Below are 16,812 nucleotides of genomic sequence, written 5' to 3'. Positions count from 1 at the left end.
CTGACTTTTTTTTCTCAGAATTGTGAGATATCATACTCACAATTGGAAGTTATAAAGTCAAGAATTGTGAGATAAAAAATACCATTACCTTTTTATTTTTATTTTATGGCAGAAAAAAGCTTTCATAATTATGCGAGCATATGTGAACCAGTTTGTTTATTTTTCCTTAATGTGGTTCAGTCCTTAAATATGGTGCCTCTCAATTTGCAGCGTGTCCTGAGGGTACAGGCGGGTGTTTGAAGAGTACTCTCGGGTTCTCACCCAGAGGTACCCAGACATCCGCATCGAGGGTGAAAACTTCCTGCCACAGCCTTTATACAGGTGTGTTTCTCATGCCTAAGTAATTTTGGATTGTAGACCATACAAATTTATGGTAGTCTGTGACTTTAACTCATAAACTGGTCTTTTTAATTTATTTTTTAGGCACATAGCTTCCTTCCTCTCCGTCTTCAAGTTTGTAGTGATTGGTTTAGTTATCCTGGGCAAGGACCCTTTTACATTTTTCCAAATGGAGGCTCCAGGAATCTGGCTTTGGGCACAAGAGAATAAGGTCAGCGAGGGGCATTTTTTGGAGTGCATATCAATTTCTGTTCATATTCATATCATATTCACTAACAATAGCGTACTTGTGGGATTTCCCTGCCTCTGCTTTTGATATCCACCCTCCTGGTCATTCATTATTCATTCTCAGAGAGGAGATGTTTTGTAATTTGTTTAATTTTTTGCCTTTTTATTTTATTTATTTTTTCCTTTTGAACTATTCTAGATTCTTTTTTTTTTTTTTTTTTTTCAGTTTTGGCCAAGTGTGCCATCTTTAAAAACAATTTAAAGTAGCAATAAAACGAAAGTAGCGACAGATATATTCTTCCGTACTTTGACATACATATGAATGTAATCGATTTTAGAAAAAGAAAAATGTTGGGCAGGGACATGGTTCTATGCATTGGTTGTTGATTGGATGTTAAGATGTGGGTGTGGCACTCAAAAGTGAAGCTTGATGAACTAGAGTTTGCACAACAACGATGTGCCAAATATGGAAACATTTTTCCTTTCCGTTTTTCGCATACAGGCCACGATGTTGTCAAAACGATCGCCGTTCACACAGATGTACAAAAATGACTAAAAACGCTGTATTATGCTGCCAGGCCAGTAGTTGGCGATGTCACTTTGTAAAGAAACACCTATAGACTGAACATGTAACAACGTCACTGTTTTCACAAATTTATTTTTGTAGTTTACATGGAGACAATAACGGTATCGTTTTCAAAAGGCCTGAAAATCAGTTGTTTACTATTTTTCATAATTTTAAAATAAATTTGAGTATGAAATTTAGTAATTTGTTAGTGAAAACTTTCAGTGTTCCTGCAGTCTTTTCCCATAAGAACCTTTAAAAACAATGTAATAGAACTAAACTTTTAGTTCTTTAATTGAATGATTGTGAAATCTGTTTGAAAATATTATTTAGGCAGTTCTGTTTGGTAATACTAGTGACTATTACATTAAATTACATTACCCAAGTGAAATGTTGCCTACTACATGTGTTTGTGACCTCAGTTTGTTCTGTTTTTGTAAAGATGTATGCCTGCATGATGGTGTTCTTCCTCAGCAACATGATTGAAAACCAGTGTATGTCCACTGGCGCCTTTGAAATCACACTTAATGGTAGGACTGTGGTTGATTATTGATTAAAAAATACTGCAGCGTAAAGATTTCACACTACATGATCATTTTTACTTTGTGTGTGTGTGTTTATGTGTTCACAGATGTGCCTGTGTGGTCAAAGCTTCAGTCTGGCCACCTGCCCTCTATGCAGCAGCTGGTGCAGATTCTGGAGAATGAGATGAAGCTGAGCGCACACATGGACTCTCTCCCCCACAGACGGGCGTAAAGCTGCAGGAACTGAACAGACTGGCTGTGACTTGTGGGTAGCCTGATGGTTTTTATGCCACCATAAGTAGAGTGGTGCAGTAGGCCAAGCACGGGTTAGCATTTTAGCATTTCCAAAAGTCAATGGTTTTTTAATGGGGTTTTGGTTAAAAGCCTGAAATTAGGTCTGTAGTTAACACAGGCTCAAGATATTTTCACGTTTTATTCTACGACATAAAACACACCAGTAATACCTCAAGTGTCTAAATGGGACTACAGAAGACATTAAATGTCATCACACCGAACCGGTAAACTCATCTACTCAATAGTTTGCCTTCACACGTTTATAATTGGTTCTAGCAAACTATTCCAACTGTTTGTTTTTTTTTAATGAAGACTGAAAGTTGTTAGAAGCTTAATAATGACATTGAAGTCTTGTGACCATGACGTAGTTCGTTTATAGCCTACGTTTAGGTTTTTCTTTCTTCCAATTGTATTTAGGCTTCAAAATTTATAAAAGTGCTCATTTGTGAAAATGATTTGAATGATCACAGAGCTTATTTTTTGCAATAATTCAAAAGCCAATGGAAAAAGCCTATTGGGTTTTTGTCGAGAGAATCAATGTGATGCTAACTTCCAGTTTGAACTACAAAAATACATCATCCCTGCACCACTCTATTAAGATCAAATATCTTTGAATGTGTCATTATGAAAGCTTTTAAAGTCTGTATGAAATTATTATTTTTTTTTTTTATGGAATATTGCAGAATGCATTATAAATTATCCATGCACATAATTTTTTTTTTTTATGAATGTGCCGTCCTAATTTTTAATTAAAATAACTTGCAGCAGCATCTCTTCTATGAGGATGCAACCTGTCACTCGAATGAGATTGCATCAATGGCAAACCACAACTAATCAATCAATTGCCGATGGACAAAATCAAGTCCCGCCCTAATTTTCACTCAGATATACGTCACAATAGGGAAGAAAAGACTCTCAACCTCTGTTTCATGCTGACTGTAAAGGGTTAGTTCACCCAAAAATTAAAATTCTGTCATTAATTATTCACCTTCATGTCGTTCCACACCTGTAAGACCTTCAATCATCTTCAAAACACAAATTAAGATATTTTTGATCAAATCAGATGGCGTCCATTGCCAGCAAGATAATTAACACTTTCAGATGTCCAGAAAGCTACTAAAGACGTATTTAAAAAGGTTCATGTGACTACAGTGGTTCAACCTTAACGTTAGGAAGTGACGAGACTATTTTTGTGCGCCAAAAAAAACAAAATAACAACTTTATTCAACAATATCTAGTGATGGGTGATTTCAAAACACTGCTTCATGAAGCTTCGAAGCTTTACGAATCTTTTGTTTTGAATCAGTGGTTCACATCGCGTATCAAACTGCCAAAGTCACGCGCCCCAGTGGTGAACCATTGAAATTTCGAAACACTTATGACATAATGAAGCCTCGTTTACTGAAATCACGTGATTTTGGCACTCCGAACCACTGATTCCAAACAAAAGATTCGTAAAGCTTCGAAGCTTCATGAAGCAGTGTTTTGAAATCACCCATCACTAGATATTGTTGAATAAAGTTGTTATTTTGTTTTTTTGGGCGCACAAAAAGTATTCTCGTCACTTTCTAACACTGAGGTTGAACCACTGTAGTCACATGAACTGTTTAAATACGTCTTTAGTAGCTTCCTGGGCATTGAAAGTGTTAATTGTCTTGCTGGCGATGGAGGCCTCACTGAGCCATCAGATTTTATAGAAAATATCTTAATTTGTGTTCTGAAGATGAACGAAGGTCTTACGAGTGTGGAACGACATGAGGGTGAGTAATTAATGACTGAATTTTCATTTTTGGGTGAACTAACCCTTTAAGAACATTCTGTAAATTCAAAGCTTTCCAGATTGCTAAGAACCTCATACATCACTATTTTTATCTGTTTCCCTCTTTATAACTTTTTCTCCAGGTGTGTGATGTGAGGCCTTGGTGTGTAAGATGGCATTAATGAAGGTTTGCACTGAATGCAGTGTGTCTGCTAGTGCAGGCTGGATGTCCAGTCCCTCTCACTGCTCCATGAGTCTCTCTGTACACACATCCACTCTGCAGTCTTTGACTAAGAATTATGGAGGAAATGGAAAGTTTCATCTGAAAATATTCTGCAGGCGTCGACCAATAACAACACATGCTGTTAAGTGGATCAAATTGATGTTAAATACAGTGTTAACCTGTTTTCGGGTCTGTGCAGTATTACTGAAATCAGTTTTCAAAGCATTTCCAAAGTTTGAAATTCAAACTCTTTGTAATGTGTTGAGAATTACAATTCTGTATTTGATTTTGCCCTCTCATTTGATTTACACTTTCATCTTTTTCATATGATCTTGTGCCAATTTATTCATTCCACTCTGATGTTTATGCAATGTACGTTCTAGACAACGGTATTCATTAAAAAAATATAAAAAGTTCTGTAAATTTATGCAATAACTAAATATGTGCATTGATGCATTTTGATTTTTGATCATATTTAATATTTGTTTATAATCTGTTTTAAATAAAGTCAACCAATGGATGTGTAAACGGTACCTTTTCTTGGGAAACTGGCCTTTCACAAGAGCACGCTCAGTGGCTCGGAACCCAGGTGAAAAAAAGTAAATTTCTATAATGTAAAGTGCTCTATTTTTTCGCACTAATTTTGTACTTAACCCTCTATGGTACGGCGTTGCCTCCAGGCAACATGGTCTATTTTAGTTTGTTTTTAATAAAATAAAGCACAAATTGATTGATCAAGCATATCTCAGGACAGAATAACTCAAATACTAATCAATAAAAGTGCAAAAAAGACCAAAGCATGACCAACAGGGGTCCATTTTGTGTCCTGTTTCAGCACATATCACATGACTCCATATTTTCTCCATTGAAAAGTGTTTTTTCACTTTTTTGTGACCATTTAATCACCCACAAAAAATATGAGTCACCTTCACTGGCAAGTAAAGAAGTATTTTTAAGCAATTTACATTATATATCATCAAATGTTTTAGAGAAAATTACAAAAAACTGTGTTGCCTCAAGGCAACATTGTACCATAATGGAATGGCATATGGCCATACAGGCATAATAGGTTTCGATACAAATGTATCATATTTGTAAGGAAAAGAGTTAGAATTATCTAAATATGTTGGCATATTCACATGATTTTGTAATGCACTTATAAGAATACTAATTCACATACTATATCTGCATATATTATGATCTGCACATTTTCTATAGCACTTCAGAAACGTATAAAACACGTAGCAAAGCCAGTTTATGAGGGTGATGATGAGGAGTTAATGAGGGGTTATTCTGTGATGAGGAAGATGAAAATCATAGTGACAATCCATCAAGGAGATACTGAGGGTGAGAGAGAAGATGGAGATTTAATAATTTAATATAATAACATAAAAATATGATGGTTTGGTAATACTTGCGTTCCACTATGGTACAATGTTGCCTGAGGGCAACAGCTGGATATAAAATGTTACTTTTTATTAAATATGAAACTAAAAACTAGATAAATTTGTTTGTTTAAGTGTCTAGTTAAAGAAATGAATGTTTTCAATAAATATATTTCTTTATGAAAATGCCAAATGTTTAAATTTTTCCATTGTGGTGCAATGTTGCCTCGAGGCAACAAACTTATAAAAAGTAAATAAATTAAAAAATTATGAAAATATTTATTGATTTTGTTAAAGTGTCCAATTTTAAGCAGGAAAAACAACACAAATATTTTTTCCTCATTGATATCATATGGAGTACCATAGAGGGTTTTAATATGCTAAAAATTCTTCTTTAGTGCTTCTTAAGATAATCTTAAGAACATCTAAGTGTACTCAACTGTACAATTTTGAGACACAATGAAATATGAACTAAAATGTGCTTTTAATATACTGTCTCTGTATTAAAAATGTATTTAGTTTCCACTTGTAGTACACTATGGGTTCAAGTGTAAGTGGTAACTAAACACATTTTCTAATTTTCTAAATCTAGTAGAGTATATTAAAAGCAAATTTTAGTTCATATTTCATGGTGTCTCAAAACAGCACAGTTGACTACACTTAGATGTTTGTAATATTGTGTTATTATACTAAAAAAAATCTTCTTTAGTACTTCTTAAGTACAAAATTAGTGCGAGAAAATAGAGCACGTTATAGAAATGTCTTTTTTTCCACCTGGGAATGCGCGGCACTCATCTTTCAGGAAGTTATTTTATTTCTTTCCGTTACTGGAGAAATTTGTGCATTAAGCAGTAATATATTTTAAGCCTATTATATGGTATCCGAAATACTAAAACGATTAAATAAAACGGGTATCTAGTTATCAGGAACGGCTGTGATTGGTTCATCTTAATCAGCGTTGAGAAAAGTAACAGATGTCGCATGAAAAGGGGCTACTAACATCACTGGCTTTTTCGAGGGAGATTGTGTGTGGCTTTTTTATTATTATTAAAATATATTCGTTATATAATGTCACCAATGGTTTGTCATGTAAATCTATTTTAAACCATGCCAGTAAAGCGAATTGTGACCTGTAACTTTTAGGGGAACACAAGATGGCGCGATTGTGATCACATGGGATGCAAGGGAAGTTGTGAAAAGAATACACGTGTTGTGACTGAATCGCGACTAAATGTTTGTTTTGCAGTGAATTTGTAATTTTAAAGTCTTTCAGCAGATGAATCCAGTATTGAAAGTACATTCATGTGCAGGCAGCGCGAGGTAAACGCAACAATGAGGAATAGTTCATTCTGAAGTCTGTGCATTCATGTTACTTTAATATTGTTCCTGCAGTGCACCGAAATTTATTTCGCACGATCACCATGTATTTATTATTATCCTTTTCAGTGCCGATACCAAATGTCTCTATATGCTCTCTAGTGCGAAAGGAAGCACGTTGATAGTCATGTGTTGAGACATCCAGGTGTGTTTTGGAAGAGTAATGGATGGGGATCCAGCAGAGATGAATGTGTCACAGTCATCATCAAGTATGGAAGTAAAGGAGGATGTGACTACCAGAAGTGATAATGAGAATCAGGCAGCAGGAGATGCTCTGGTTGACATCAACTTTTGCGGATCCACCCCTATGTTGTGGAAGGTGTCTGACATGAAAAAGTGCAGATCTGTGGGTGTGATCGGGGCTCTGGTGGGCTCTCTGGCCCGTCAGCCTCGGCAGAACGTGCGGCTGGGCAGACCGCTGGAGCTCCTGCAGGAGGAGGCGCTGCTGCTGGTGGAGACGGGCTCTGCTGCGGCTTCACTGCACACTCAGGTGTCGCTCTCTCAACTGTCTGTCTGTCTGAGTGCTGTAGAAAATATAAATCCTACTACTGTACAAGAGCAGTACATATTTGTTAGGTTAGTTCCCGTTTTGTAATCAGATCCTAGTCATCCTAAAATGTGAGTGTATGTATGTATTATTATTTTCATAAGGATTGTGGAGATGAAGAGATGCATTCAGAAGCTGTGAGGCAGTATGAGGCAGGTCTGGAGAGCAGTTATAAGGAGCAGTGTGCTCTGGCCCTGGAGGACAAGAAGACAGTGCTGAGGAGAATCATCAATGAGAAAGAGAATGGTGAGAGAGTGACTAGAGGAATTATAAATAGGCTAAAGCCAATTTATTTTACTTGTCTCCTCACTATTTGCATATTCAGATTTACTTACTGTAAATATGGTAAATGTTCGAAAGGTATACCATTAATATATAGTTCTGTCATGAAACTCTAGATGGCGCAGGCTGATGGGTTCTGAAAGGAAGATGATGATAATTACAGTGTTAACTACTGGCACAAGCTCACTGGTCGTTGTCACATCTGTAGCCAATGAGCTTGATGCTCACACATTTAAATGGCTAGTTACATTCACTATAGCAGTTTGCAGCATGCTTCAGAGTTCCTCTAAACCCTCCACCTTCCCCAGCTCCACCTGTATAGATCTGCTATGGGTTATTGATGTATGCTATTTGTGCAGCAGCACTATGTCTTACTCGCAGCAGCGTATCGGCGCATGTTTTGGCGATAGCAAGTTCCTGTACTTGCTCTGCAGCAGCAGCAATAATCTACAGCAGCAGCAATTCAGCAGCAGCGTAGCAGATATATTCCGCCAAGACTAAATACATTAACTGACTATTACCATGCTAAAAATCTTCCTAGAGTTGTCATGATAGAAACTTGATTATAATATTGAAGTTTATAAGTTTGTATGACTATACACACTATATTATATTGTTTTTTTTATTTATATTGATTATACTTTTCCTGATCCCACAGGTACAGATGACTCCGGCAATGCAATTAGGGACCGTCTTAATGCATTGGACCAGGCTTTCTGCTTTCCGTTGTCGGCCATGGCGGTCCAGCTCTGTACTGCCCGTGCCGGCTTCAGCCACTGTCCAGAGGAACGCAGTTTCCTTTCCACTGAATGGCCAGTGCCTAGAGATGAACGTTTGAACACTAGATTCTGTGTATACAGGGATCTGAGAAGTAAAGGCTTTTACCTGACCTCTGCAGGGAAGTTTGGAGGAGATTTCCTGGTTTATCCAGGTATGTTTATGATGAAAGCACAGGTCTAATTTTTTATGGAAGCTTCTTTCCACCACAGAAATTGAGAGAAATAAACTGCAAATAGAATTGCAAAACGCTGACTCGCGATTGCGAAATATAAACTGGCAGTTCTGAATTGTGAGATGTATACTTGCAATTACCTTTTTTATTTTATTTTTTTATTTTGTCAGATGTAAATTACGAATTCGGAGAAAAAAGTCAGAATTGCGAGATGTAAACTCGGAATTGTGAGGAATAAAGTCAGAATTGCGAGATGTAAACTCGGAATTATGAGGAAAAAAGTCAGAATTACGTGATGTAAACTTGGAATTATAAGGAATAAAGTTAGAAATGTGAGATGTAAACTCGGAATTGTGAGGAATAAAGTCAGAATTGTTAGATGTAAACTCGGAATTGTGAGGAAAAAAGTCAGAATTACGAGATGCAAACTCAGAATTGAGAGGAAAAAAGTCAGAAATGTGAGATGTAAACTCGGAATTATGAGGAAAAAAGTTAGAAATGTGAGATGTAAACTCAGAATTATGAGGAAAAAAGTCAGAATTACGAGATGTAAACTCGGAATTATGAGGAAAAAAGTCAGAATTTTGAGATGTAAACTCAGAATTATAAGGAATAAAGTTAGAAATGTGAGATGTAAACTCGGAATTGTGAGGAATAAAGTCAGAATTGTGAGATGTAAACTCGGAATTGTGAGGAAAAAAGTCAGAATTACGAGATGTAAACTCGGAATTATGAGGAAAAAAGTCAGTATTACGAGATGTAAACTCGGAATTATGAGGAAAAAAGTCAGTATTACGAGATGTAAACTCAGAATTATGAGGAAAAAAGTCAGAATTACGAGATGTAAAGTAAACTCGGAATTATGAGGAAAAATGTCAGAATTACAAGATGTAAACTCTGAATTAAGAGGGAAAAAGTCAGAATTACGAGATGTAAACTCGGAATTATGAAGATTAAAGTCAGAAATGTGAGATGTAAACTCGGAATTATGTGGAAAAAAGTCAGAATTACGAGATGTAAAGTAAACTCGGAATTATGAGGAAAAAAGTCAGAATTACGAGATGTAAACTCGGAATTATGAGGGAAAAAGTCAGTATTATGAGATGTAAACTCGGAATTATGAGGGAAAAAGTCAGAATTGTGAGATAAAAGTCAGAACTGGGATGTAAATTCGTAATTGTGAGGAAAAGAAATCTGAATTATGAGATGTAAACTTGGAATTGTGAGAAAAAAGTCAGAATTATGCGATGGAAACTTGGAATTGTGCGAGTCATAACTGATGAGGGGGATAAAGTCACAATTGTGAGTGAAAGTTGCAATTTTATTTTGTTTTATTTTTTTTATATTGAAACAAGCTTTCATAATTTTTTCATTGAAGACAGAACACACATATTTTCAGTGCAGCTTAACAGTCTTCATATTGTCTTTTTGCAGGTGATCCTCTGCGTTTCCATGCTCATTTCATTGCATTATGCATCTCCATGGATGAAGAATTACCACTCTGTGATATTCTGTCTATAGCTCGCCTGGGATCTAATGTGAAGAAAACAGTATTGCTTTGCTCTCCACAGAGCCGTAATGAGACTGGAAAGGATGAGAGTGTGGAGGGTGATGTGGTGTATTCATCGCTGCAGTGGAGTTCTATGGTGTAACTACACAAATATAGTTTTTTTTCCATCTATTTTGATAGTGCATAGAAGATGTGGTGATATTGGAAACTAGTGTGCCTTGTGATGTGTATAGTGTGTGTGTGTGTGTGTGTGTGTGTGTGAGAGAGAGATAAATTCTGATGACTGAATTCTATTGGACTCTAAATGTGCATGACCAGCTATGCAGAGGAAGGATATTCCAGTATCATCTAATAAATCTTTAAAATGAAATGAAGGGTTGGAGAGTCTCTTTATTGATAATATTGGTTTCCATTGTAAGTTTAAACCTCAAGCATTTAAATTTACTGAAAAAGTGAGGTGAAAAATGTATGAAATATGAAAAATGTCAAATACTATGAGCCTATTGCATCATTCCTATTATGCAGTACCCGTTGAGATCTAACGTTAGGAAAATAAATTAAAGTTAAAATAGAAAGTAAATATTGAAACAATATATTGTTTTAAATATTTTGATTAAGGAGAAAAAAAACTAATAAACATTTGGAACATCTTGGTAGCACTTTTTACCATAAAATCCCATTAGTTAATGCACTACCACAAACTAACAATAAGCAATACATTTGTTACAGTATTTATCAATATTTATTAATGCAGTTAACAAATGCAACCTAATTTCAAAGTGGTATTTTTTTTTCCATATTCTGCTCGCAACAAAACGGTGAAAATATTTATAATTCAATTCCATGATCATGTAATTTTAATAAAGGACAACTAATATTTACATATTTTAAATGTATTATCAAATGCAATATGGAGACATGATATTTACTGCGTAGTAGGATTGGCCCTGTTAACTCCCATTGAGATAATATTTTTAAGTGCAAAACAATGCCATCTGGCGGTATGATGAGGTCATTAAATGTACATAACAGCTTCTTTTGATGTTGTACACCCACATGGGTGTTATTAGATAACAGAATTCAGATAATGATTTATCATGAAAATAAATTAACAAATAAATTAAATATGGGGGAATGTGAAAAATGCAAAGAGGCAGTGCCAGTGGCGCGTTATGAAGTCTCGCGAGACAAAGACGAAGACAGGGCGAGATCAAGTCGCAGACGGAGGAAGGCAAGAAAAAGAGGAAGATCTTGACAAACTAATAAAACCCATTAAAATGTCGGGACGGTCTGTGCGAGCGGAGACACGCAGCCGTGCAAAAGATGACATCAAAAAAGTGATGGCGGCAATTGAGAGGGTCCGTCGGTGGTAAGTTGCCTGTTCGAAGAGGGAGACAAGTTTCTTTTCTTCTACGTTACAAAAATAAACTTCAGAGTAACGGGGAGAGAGACGTCATTCAGTAACATGACAGACAAGCAAAGCAACCAATGGGCTTCACTGTATACAGCGTGTGGGCGTGGCATAGAAGTGTCAATGAGGATTGTACAAGATGTTGGTGGTCTGTAATGAAGTGATTTTCTATTCGGACTGTCTAAAATTTAAGAATTCGCATTTTTATATGTAAATTTCAACGTATATGCGTGAATCTAACGAAACCTACAAAGAATGTGGGATTAAAAAAATACAAAAATCAATCTTCGCGCATTACTGTACTGAGAATCTGCAAACACAATGACATTTCTAAACGCAATTCTATGGGGAAAATGTGACCTTGGCATGTTTTTGTGAGGTTAACCTGTAAAATGTTTGTCCTCTTAGGGAAAAAAAGTGGGTTACAGTGGGAGACACATCATTACGGATATTCAAATGGGTCCCTGTTACAGAAACTAAACAGGTGTGTGATTCATATCATCTTGAGTGGCTTTCCAGATCCCACATATATATAAATATAGTCTGCATGTTCAAAATGTCTTGTTTCTTTCTCATAGATATACAAGCCTAAAGTGTCAGGTACTGCAGTGAGGGAACTGAAGGGCTTTCCTACAGATGTAGTGTTGGAAAATGCCCGTTCCGTGCTACTGGATTTTCAAGGTAACACAGGTTATGTTTATGTCAGACACAAGGAGGCTTAATATTTCCTCTGTAAACAACTCTGAACATCCTCTATTTAATGTAAGGCATCATTGGGCTGTGCTTCTATACTCTAGTTACTTAAATTACCTAGTACCTAGACCATGTTGTTTGCATACCTATTTTAACATGCTTTTTATGCTGAAGTACTTGAACATTATTTACATATTTCTTCATAATACTGCACATAAATATGTTTTTGACAACATAAACAGATGACAACAGCAATCAGAGTTTCCTATCAGATGCCTATCAGTCTAATACAAAAGTGGACAGCAGCAGCAACTCCAGTCCACAGCATGTGAGTGAGGCGGTGAGCCCTTCCCATCCATCTTACTTCCGTACAGAGGATTCCCAGCCGCCCACCCTGGGACAGGAGAGCATGGAGGGGGAGAGAGGTGAGACAGACCAGTGAAAACACTCAGTAAAAATGATCATTTATCTAATAGAGTGCCCCAGGGATGACACGTTTTTGTAGGCCAACCCGGAAGTTGGCGGCGCACGGGTTCCCTCGACTGAAAGCCTATTCATTTTTCCCATAGACTTTTGGAAAATCGCAGAAAATAAGCTCTGTGTTTAACAAAGGGTTATGACACTTACACGTTTTGTCTATCAAGATAATCTTTACAAGTTAACACAACATTTATAGATTTTGAAGGCTAAATAAAGTGGTCAGATATAAAAGGCTAAGAGTAGGTTATAAACGGACTACAGCACACCATGGTCGCGGATCAACGTCACCACCACCACCAAGCGTCCTCAAACTTTATTTAGAAACATGCTCACTGATTATGATCTGCGCTGTGTATGAATACTTATCCACTTTTTCATGAGAAATGCTGTCCAAATGTCCTGTTTGTCATGATGACGTCTAAAGTCCCCGCCAAAGGAAGTAGTCCCTTTTAGCAATTTGTTAGCAACCGCCGATTTGAAGACACAGTAAAAGTTTAAAAAAATCACAAGTGGGTTATAACTGGTGTGTTTTATGTCATAGATCAAAAGTGAAAGTATTTAGAGGCTTTGTTAACCACAGACCTTATTTCAGGTGATTTAGCAAAAACCCATTCAAAAAACCCATAGACTTTACGGCGTTGGAACCGGAACTCCTAAAATGCTAACTCGCTTCCGGGTTTTGCCTACAAAAACCTATAGACAAAGTAAATAAACGGAATCACCGGGAGTTTGATTGACAAGCGATCTAACCAATCAGAACGCCGCATCCGCCATTTTGTCCGACAAAGCAGCCAGTAGTTAAAGATTAACCTCGGTGGAGTTAAACTTAAAAAATGGTGTTTATTGACGTCTTTCCGCGTTTGAAACAACATTCATTCTCATGTTCATGGACTAATAGGAAGAGATGATCGGTTTTTACGAGCGGTTGAGCTGAGGATCTACAGTAATCTGTCACGACCATGGTCACGACACATTAAAGCGCAACAAAACGTTTTTTATTGTTTGAATTTCTTTAATAACTACACAGTTTGAAAGCTGGGACTTTGTTTAATATCATAAGTAACCTGCTCTGTCTTGTCTGTCGATGTGTGGTCAGTATCCTCTTTGTTCCGCGATGTATTTTTTACTGCGTGTGGAGTGACAGAGCCACGGCTTGTCGGACAAAGCAACAGTAACTAAGGGGGGCAGGGCTCGGCGAAAGGCTAATTGGTATTCAGAGCAAATGCAAATTAGTTTTACAGGTATGTTCCGAATAATATTAAATTTGTTGCTTTTTTTTCACCTACAATATGCTTATTCAAATATATATTTATATTTAATACAATGATATATTTTATTTAAAGGCACAATATGTGAGATATTTGGATTGAAGTATCCAAAAATCACTAGAAGTGTTATTTATTTTGTTGACTTGTGTACATTATGCCAAATGTTTCCAAGAATGTTTAAATCCAGAGAAATAAGCAATTTTAACTAGGACACAGATCATGTCCGTGCGTCGCCTATCAATGACATCATACATGTGTTACCCTCGATTTCCGGTTTTATTTTGTAGAAACCATGAAAACACAGAAGATGCTTTAATATATTATATGTTTTATTAGACAATTGTTCGGTAACATTTATAGACAGAAATCTAATCATAGTTTTATTGTGAATCTCGTTTTCTTGATTAATATAAATATGATCTTGTAATATCGATCTAGTGTGCAACAAGTGTCTCATAGCAAACGCACAGAGTAACGTTATCATTTTCAAAACATTCAAATGTATCAAATATGATAAAACAGCGCTGCATTACCCCACATACTCATGACCGGAAGAAGCGGAAGCGGCGACTGTGGCATAATAAAAGTTCTGCTGCTCTCGAGGCGTGTGTCGCGCTCGTCTCTCTCATTAGCAATTGCTCCAGCGCCCTCGTTTCTACTTGCACAGCACTCAGCCCTGCTACAGTAACATTTATAATCTCATCACTGAACATGATTTCTGCCCGAGTCCCATCGGATTCTTTTCCACCAGCTGTGAGGTGAAGACAACATCTCCCATAATTCCACAATGAATCTCTGCATCATCAAGCTATGCCTTTGTTTTGAATAGGCGACCTCTAGCGGCGAAAATGTACATACTGTGCCTTTAAATACTGATATGTGTAACAATAACACCAATCAGGGTTTTTTTTTTTTTTTGCATGTCTGTATTGAGAATTTGCAATTGTTCTGAAAATAATGCAAAAAAAAAAAAAAAAAAAAATGCTTTAAATTCCTTGCTTTTAATTTTGGGATGAAATAAGACTTGTTCTTGAGATTCACCAAAGTATGTAAAATTATTACATTTGTAGTACATTAATGACTATGCATCCTTCATTTCACATTACATACTAGTATTTTACTTGGCTTTTTATGATCAAACCCCATATTTAGAGGCATCAACGACCAGCAGCGAGGTCACGGATGAGCCCCCGACTCTAATTAAAGAAGATGTGTTGTCTCTCTCTAATCAGGTAACGTCTACTAGTCCTTATATAAATTCTCATAATATGTAGATATCATGCAAAACTGATTTTGCTTTTTTCAAAGCAACATTGTTGAATGCATGCCAGGTGTGACATTACTGTTTTTCATAGGAGGAAGAGGAGGTGATTGGAGCCCCACCACTTAAAAGAGTTTGCACTGAGCAAAACTCGACTCTCAGTTAGCACCATTATGCTGAACTGTACATTTAAGAGACGTTTTACAGCCTGCCAAATGCCTGAAATTCACTTTTGTGATCAAGAAACAAGCTTCAGTTTTTTTTTTTTTTTTTTGTACATAAAAAGATTTTACTTGGGTCTTTTCAGGTATTTTCTTATGAAGGTTTGTATTACATAAAAATAAATTGTTAAAATGCATGTTTCTCAATCTAAATTGAGAAAGACCTTTATCAGTATAATACATGTGACTGCATGGAATGATGATTGGTATGACAAAATGTTTTGTGTTTGCGGCACCCCTAAAGATTGTACAAATAACTTTTTTTTGTGTGGCTTTTTTACTTTGCTTTATTGTAAAAAAATATTAAATGCATGAAGTTTAGGGCAATTTTAAATAACATCTGTTATCTATTTCTTGATTTGTTTATTATTTTTCATTGTACTGCATCTAAATACTGAACTTTTTTGTTTCGTTTAAAAAGGAATGCTTATCTTTTATAAATAGCAAGGTCACCTACAGATTTGTATTTTAAATACAAAAACTTCCACTTTCCATAGTCTTTGAAGTATTTTTCAAATAATAAAGAAATATGTTTGTATGATCCATAAACTGGTAAAAATGTACCTTAAAATAAAACCACTTTGGATTCATTTGATTATTTTCTCTGATGCATCCTTTGCAATGTTGTATGTAGAGATAGAACACAGTCTACATATGAAAATCAGTGCAGTGTACAAGATTCCTAATCATCATAAATCATAATTTTAAAGTGTTAGTTCAAATTCTGTCATTAATTACTCACCCTCACGTTGTTCCACACCCGTAAGACCTTTGTTCATCTTCAGAACACAAATTAAAGATATTTTTGTTGAAATCCGATGGCTCAGTGAGGCCTGCATAGACAGCAATGGTACTTCCTCTCTTAAGATCCATAAAGGTACCAAAACATATTTAAATCAGCTCATGTAAGTACATTGGTTCTGCCTTAATATTATAAAGTGATGAGAATATTTTTTGTGCGCCAAAAACCAAAATAACGACTTTTTAACAGTATCTAATGATGGTCGATTTCAAAACACTGCTTCATTAATCTTTGGAGCTTTATGAATCGAATCAGCGGTTCAGAGCGCTAAAGTCACCTGATTTCAGCTGTCTGGTGGTTTGACACGCGATCCAAATCACTAATTCAACTCAAAAGATTCATAACGCTCCGGAGCAGTGTTTTGAAATCAGCAATCACTAGATATTGTTAAAAAGTCGTTATTTAGTTTTTTTTGGGGCACAAAAAATATTCTCGTCACTTTATAATATTAATATTGAACCACTGTACTCACATGAACTGATTTAAATATGTTTTTAGTACATTAATGGATCTTGAGAGAGGAAATGTCATTGCTGGCTACGCAGGCCTCACTGAGCCATCGTATTTCACCAAAAATATCTTAATTTGTGGTCCGAAGATGAACAAAGGTCTCACGGGTGTAGAACGACATGAGGGTGAGTAATTAATGACATTGTTTTCATTTTTGGGTGAACTAACCCTTTAAGTTTCA

The 16,812-nt window shown here is 36.1% G+C and overlaps 3 protein-coding genes across 4 annotated transcripts in view; all 3 read left to right on the top strand.

The window, feature by feature from the left end:
- selenot1b (selenoprotein T, 1b) overlaps positions 1 to 4,482 on the top strand; it is a 5,534-nt gene extending 1,052 nt beyond the window's left edge. The window contains exons 2-6 of the mRNA XM_067388982.1: positions 211 to 321; positions 424 to 550; positions 1,575 to 1,662; positions 1,764 to 1,921; positions 3,853 to 4,482. Of these exons, the coding sequence (XP_067245083.1) occupies positions 211 to 321; positions 424 to 550; positions 1,575 to 1,662; positions 1,764 to 1,888 (451 nt within the window). The 3' untranslated portion in view covers positions 1,889 to 1,921; positions 3,853 to 4,482. The remainder of the gene's footprint in view (positions 1 to 210; positions 322 to 423; positions 551 to 1,574; positions 1,663 to 1,763; positions 1,922 to 3,852) is intronic.
- Positions 4,483 to 6,478: 1,996 nt separating this feature from the next.
- tsen34 (TSEN34 tRNA splicing endonuclease subunit) lies at positions 6,479 to 10,336 on the top strand. 2 transcript variants are annotated; one of them, XM_067388980.1, is made up of 5 exons: positions 6,479 to 6,637; positions 6,764 to 7,184; positions 7,346 to 7,487; positions 8,182 to 8,454; positions 9,910 to 10,336. In XM_067388980.1, the coding sequence occupies exons 2-5, from the start codon at positions 6,858 to 6,860 to the stop codon at positions 10,125 to 10,127; spliced, it is 960 nt and encodes a 319-aa protein (XP_067245081.1). In that variant the 5' UTR covers positions 6,479 to 6,637; positions 6,764 to 6,857; the 3' UTR covers positions 10,128 to 10,336. The 2 variants fall into 2 exon arrangements, with proteins under 2 accessions (XP_067245081.1, XP_067245082.1); XM_067388981.1 differs by having other exon boundaries at positions 6,479 to 7,184.
- A 787-nt stretch (positions 10,337 to 11,123) lies between these two features.
- On the top strand, positions 11,124 to 15,960 carry bcl7bb (BAF chromatin remodeling complex subunit BCL7B b). Its single transcript, XM_067388979.1, has 6 exons — positions 11,124 to 11,354; positions 11,805 to 11,880; positions 11,975 to 12,077; positions 12,332 to 12,514; positions 14,990 to 15,069; positions 15,193 to 15,960. The coding sequence occupies exons 1-6, from the start codon at positions 11,158 to 11,160 to the stop codon at positions 15,262 to 15,264; spliced, it is 711 nt and encodes a 236-aa protein (XP_067245080.1). The 5' UTR covers positions 11,124 to 11,157; the 3' UTR covers positions 15,265 to 15,960.
- The last annotated feature ends 852 nt before the right edge of the window (positions 15,961 to 16,812 follow it).

The sequence above is a fragment of the Chanodichthys erythropterus genome, chromosome 7 (assembly GCF_024489055.1).
Source record: "Chanodichthys erythropterus isolate Z2021 chromosome 7, ASM2448905v1, whole genome shotgun sequence".
Taxonomy (NCBI): Eukaryota; Metazoa; Chordata; class Actinopteri; order Cypriniformes; family Xenocyprididae; genus Chanodichthys; species Chanodichthys erythropterus.
The sequence above is the reverse complement of the archived record's forward strand: the minus strand, read 5'-3'. Positions and strand labels throughout refer to the sequence as shown.

Bases quoted from the DNA above. Each gene is read 5' to 3' on its own strand.
- tsen34 (XM_067388980.1), top strand. From the start codon at position 6,858: ATGGATGGGGATCCAGCAGAGATGAATGTGTCACAGTCATCATCAAGT. The intron at 7,185-7,345 runs GTGTCGCTCTCT...TATTTTCATAAG, and splicing joins CGGCTTCACTGCACACTCAG to GATTGTGGAGATGAAGAGAT. The intron at 7,488-8,181 runs GTGAGAGAGTGA...CTGATCCCACAG, and splicing joins CATCAATGAGAAAGAGAATG to GTACAGATGACTCCGGCAAT.
- bcl7bb (XM_067388979.1), top strand. From the start codon at position 11,158: ATGAAGTCTCGCGAGACAAAGACGAAGACAGGGCGAGATCAAGTCGCA. The intron at 12,078-12,331 runs GTAACACAGGTT...CAACATAAACAG, and splicing joins CGTGCTACTGGATTTTCAAG to ATGACAACAGCAATCAGAGT. The intron at 15,070-15,192 runs GTAACGTCTACT...TGTTTTTCATAG, and splicing joins TGTTGTCTCTCTCTAATCAG to GAGGAAGAGGAGGTGATTGG.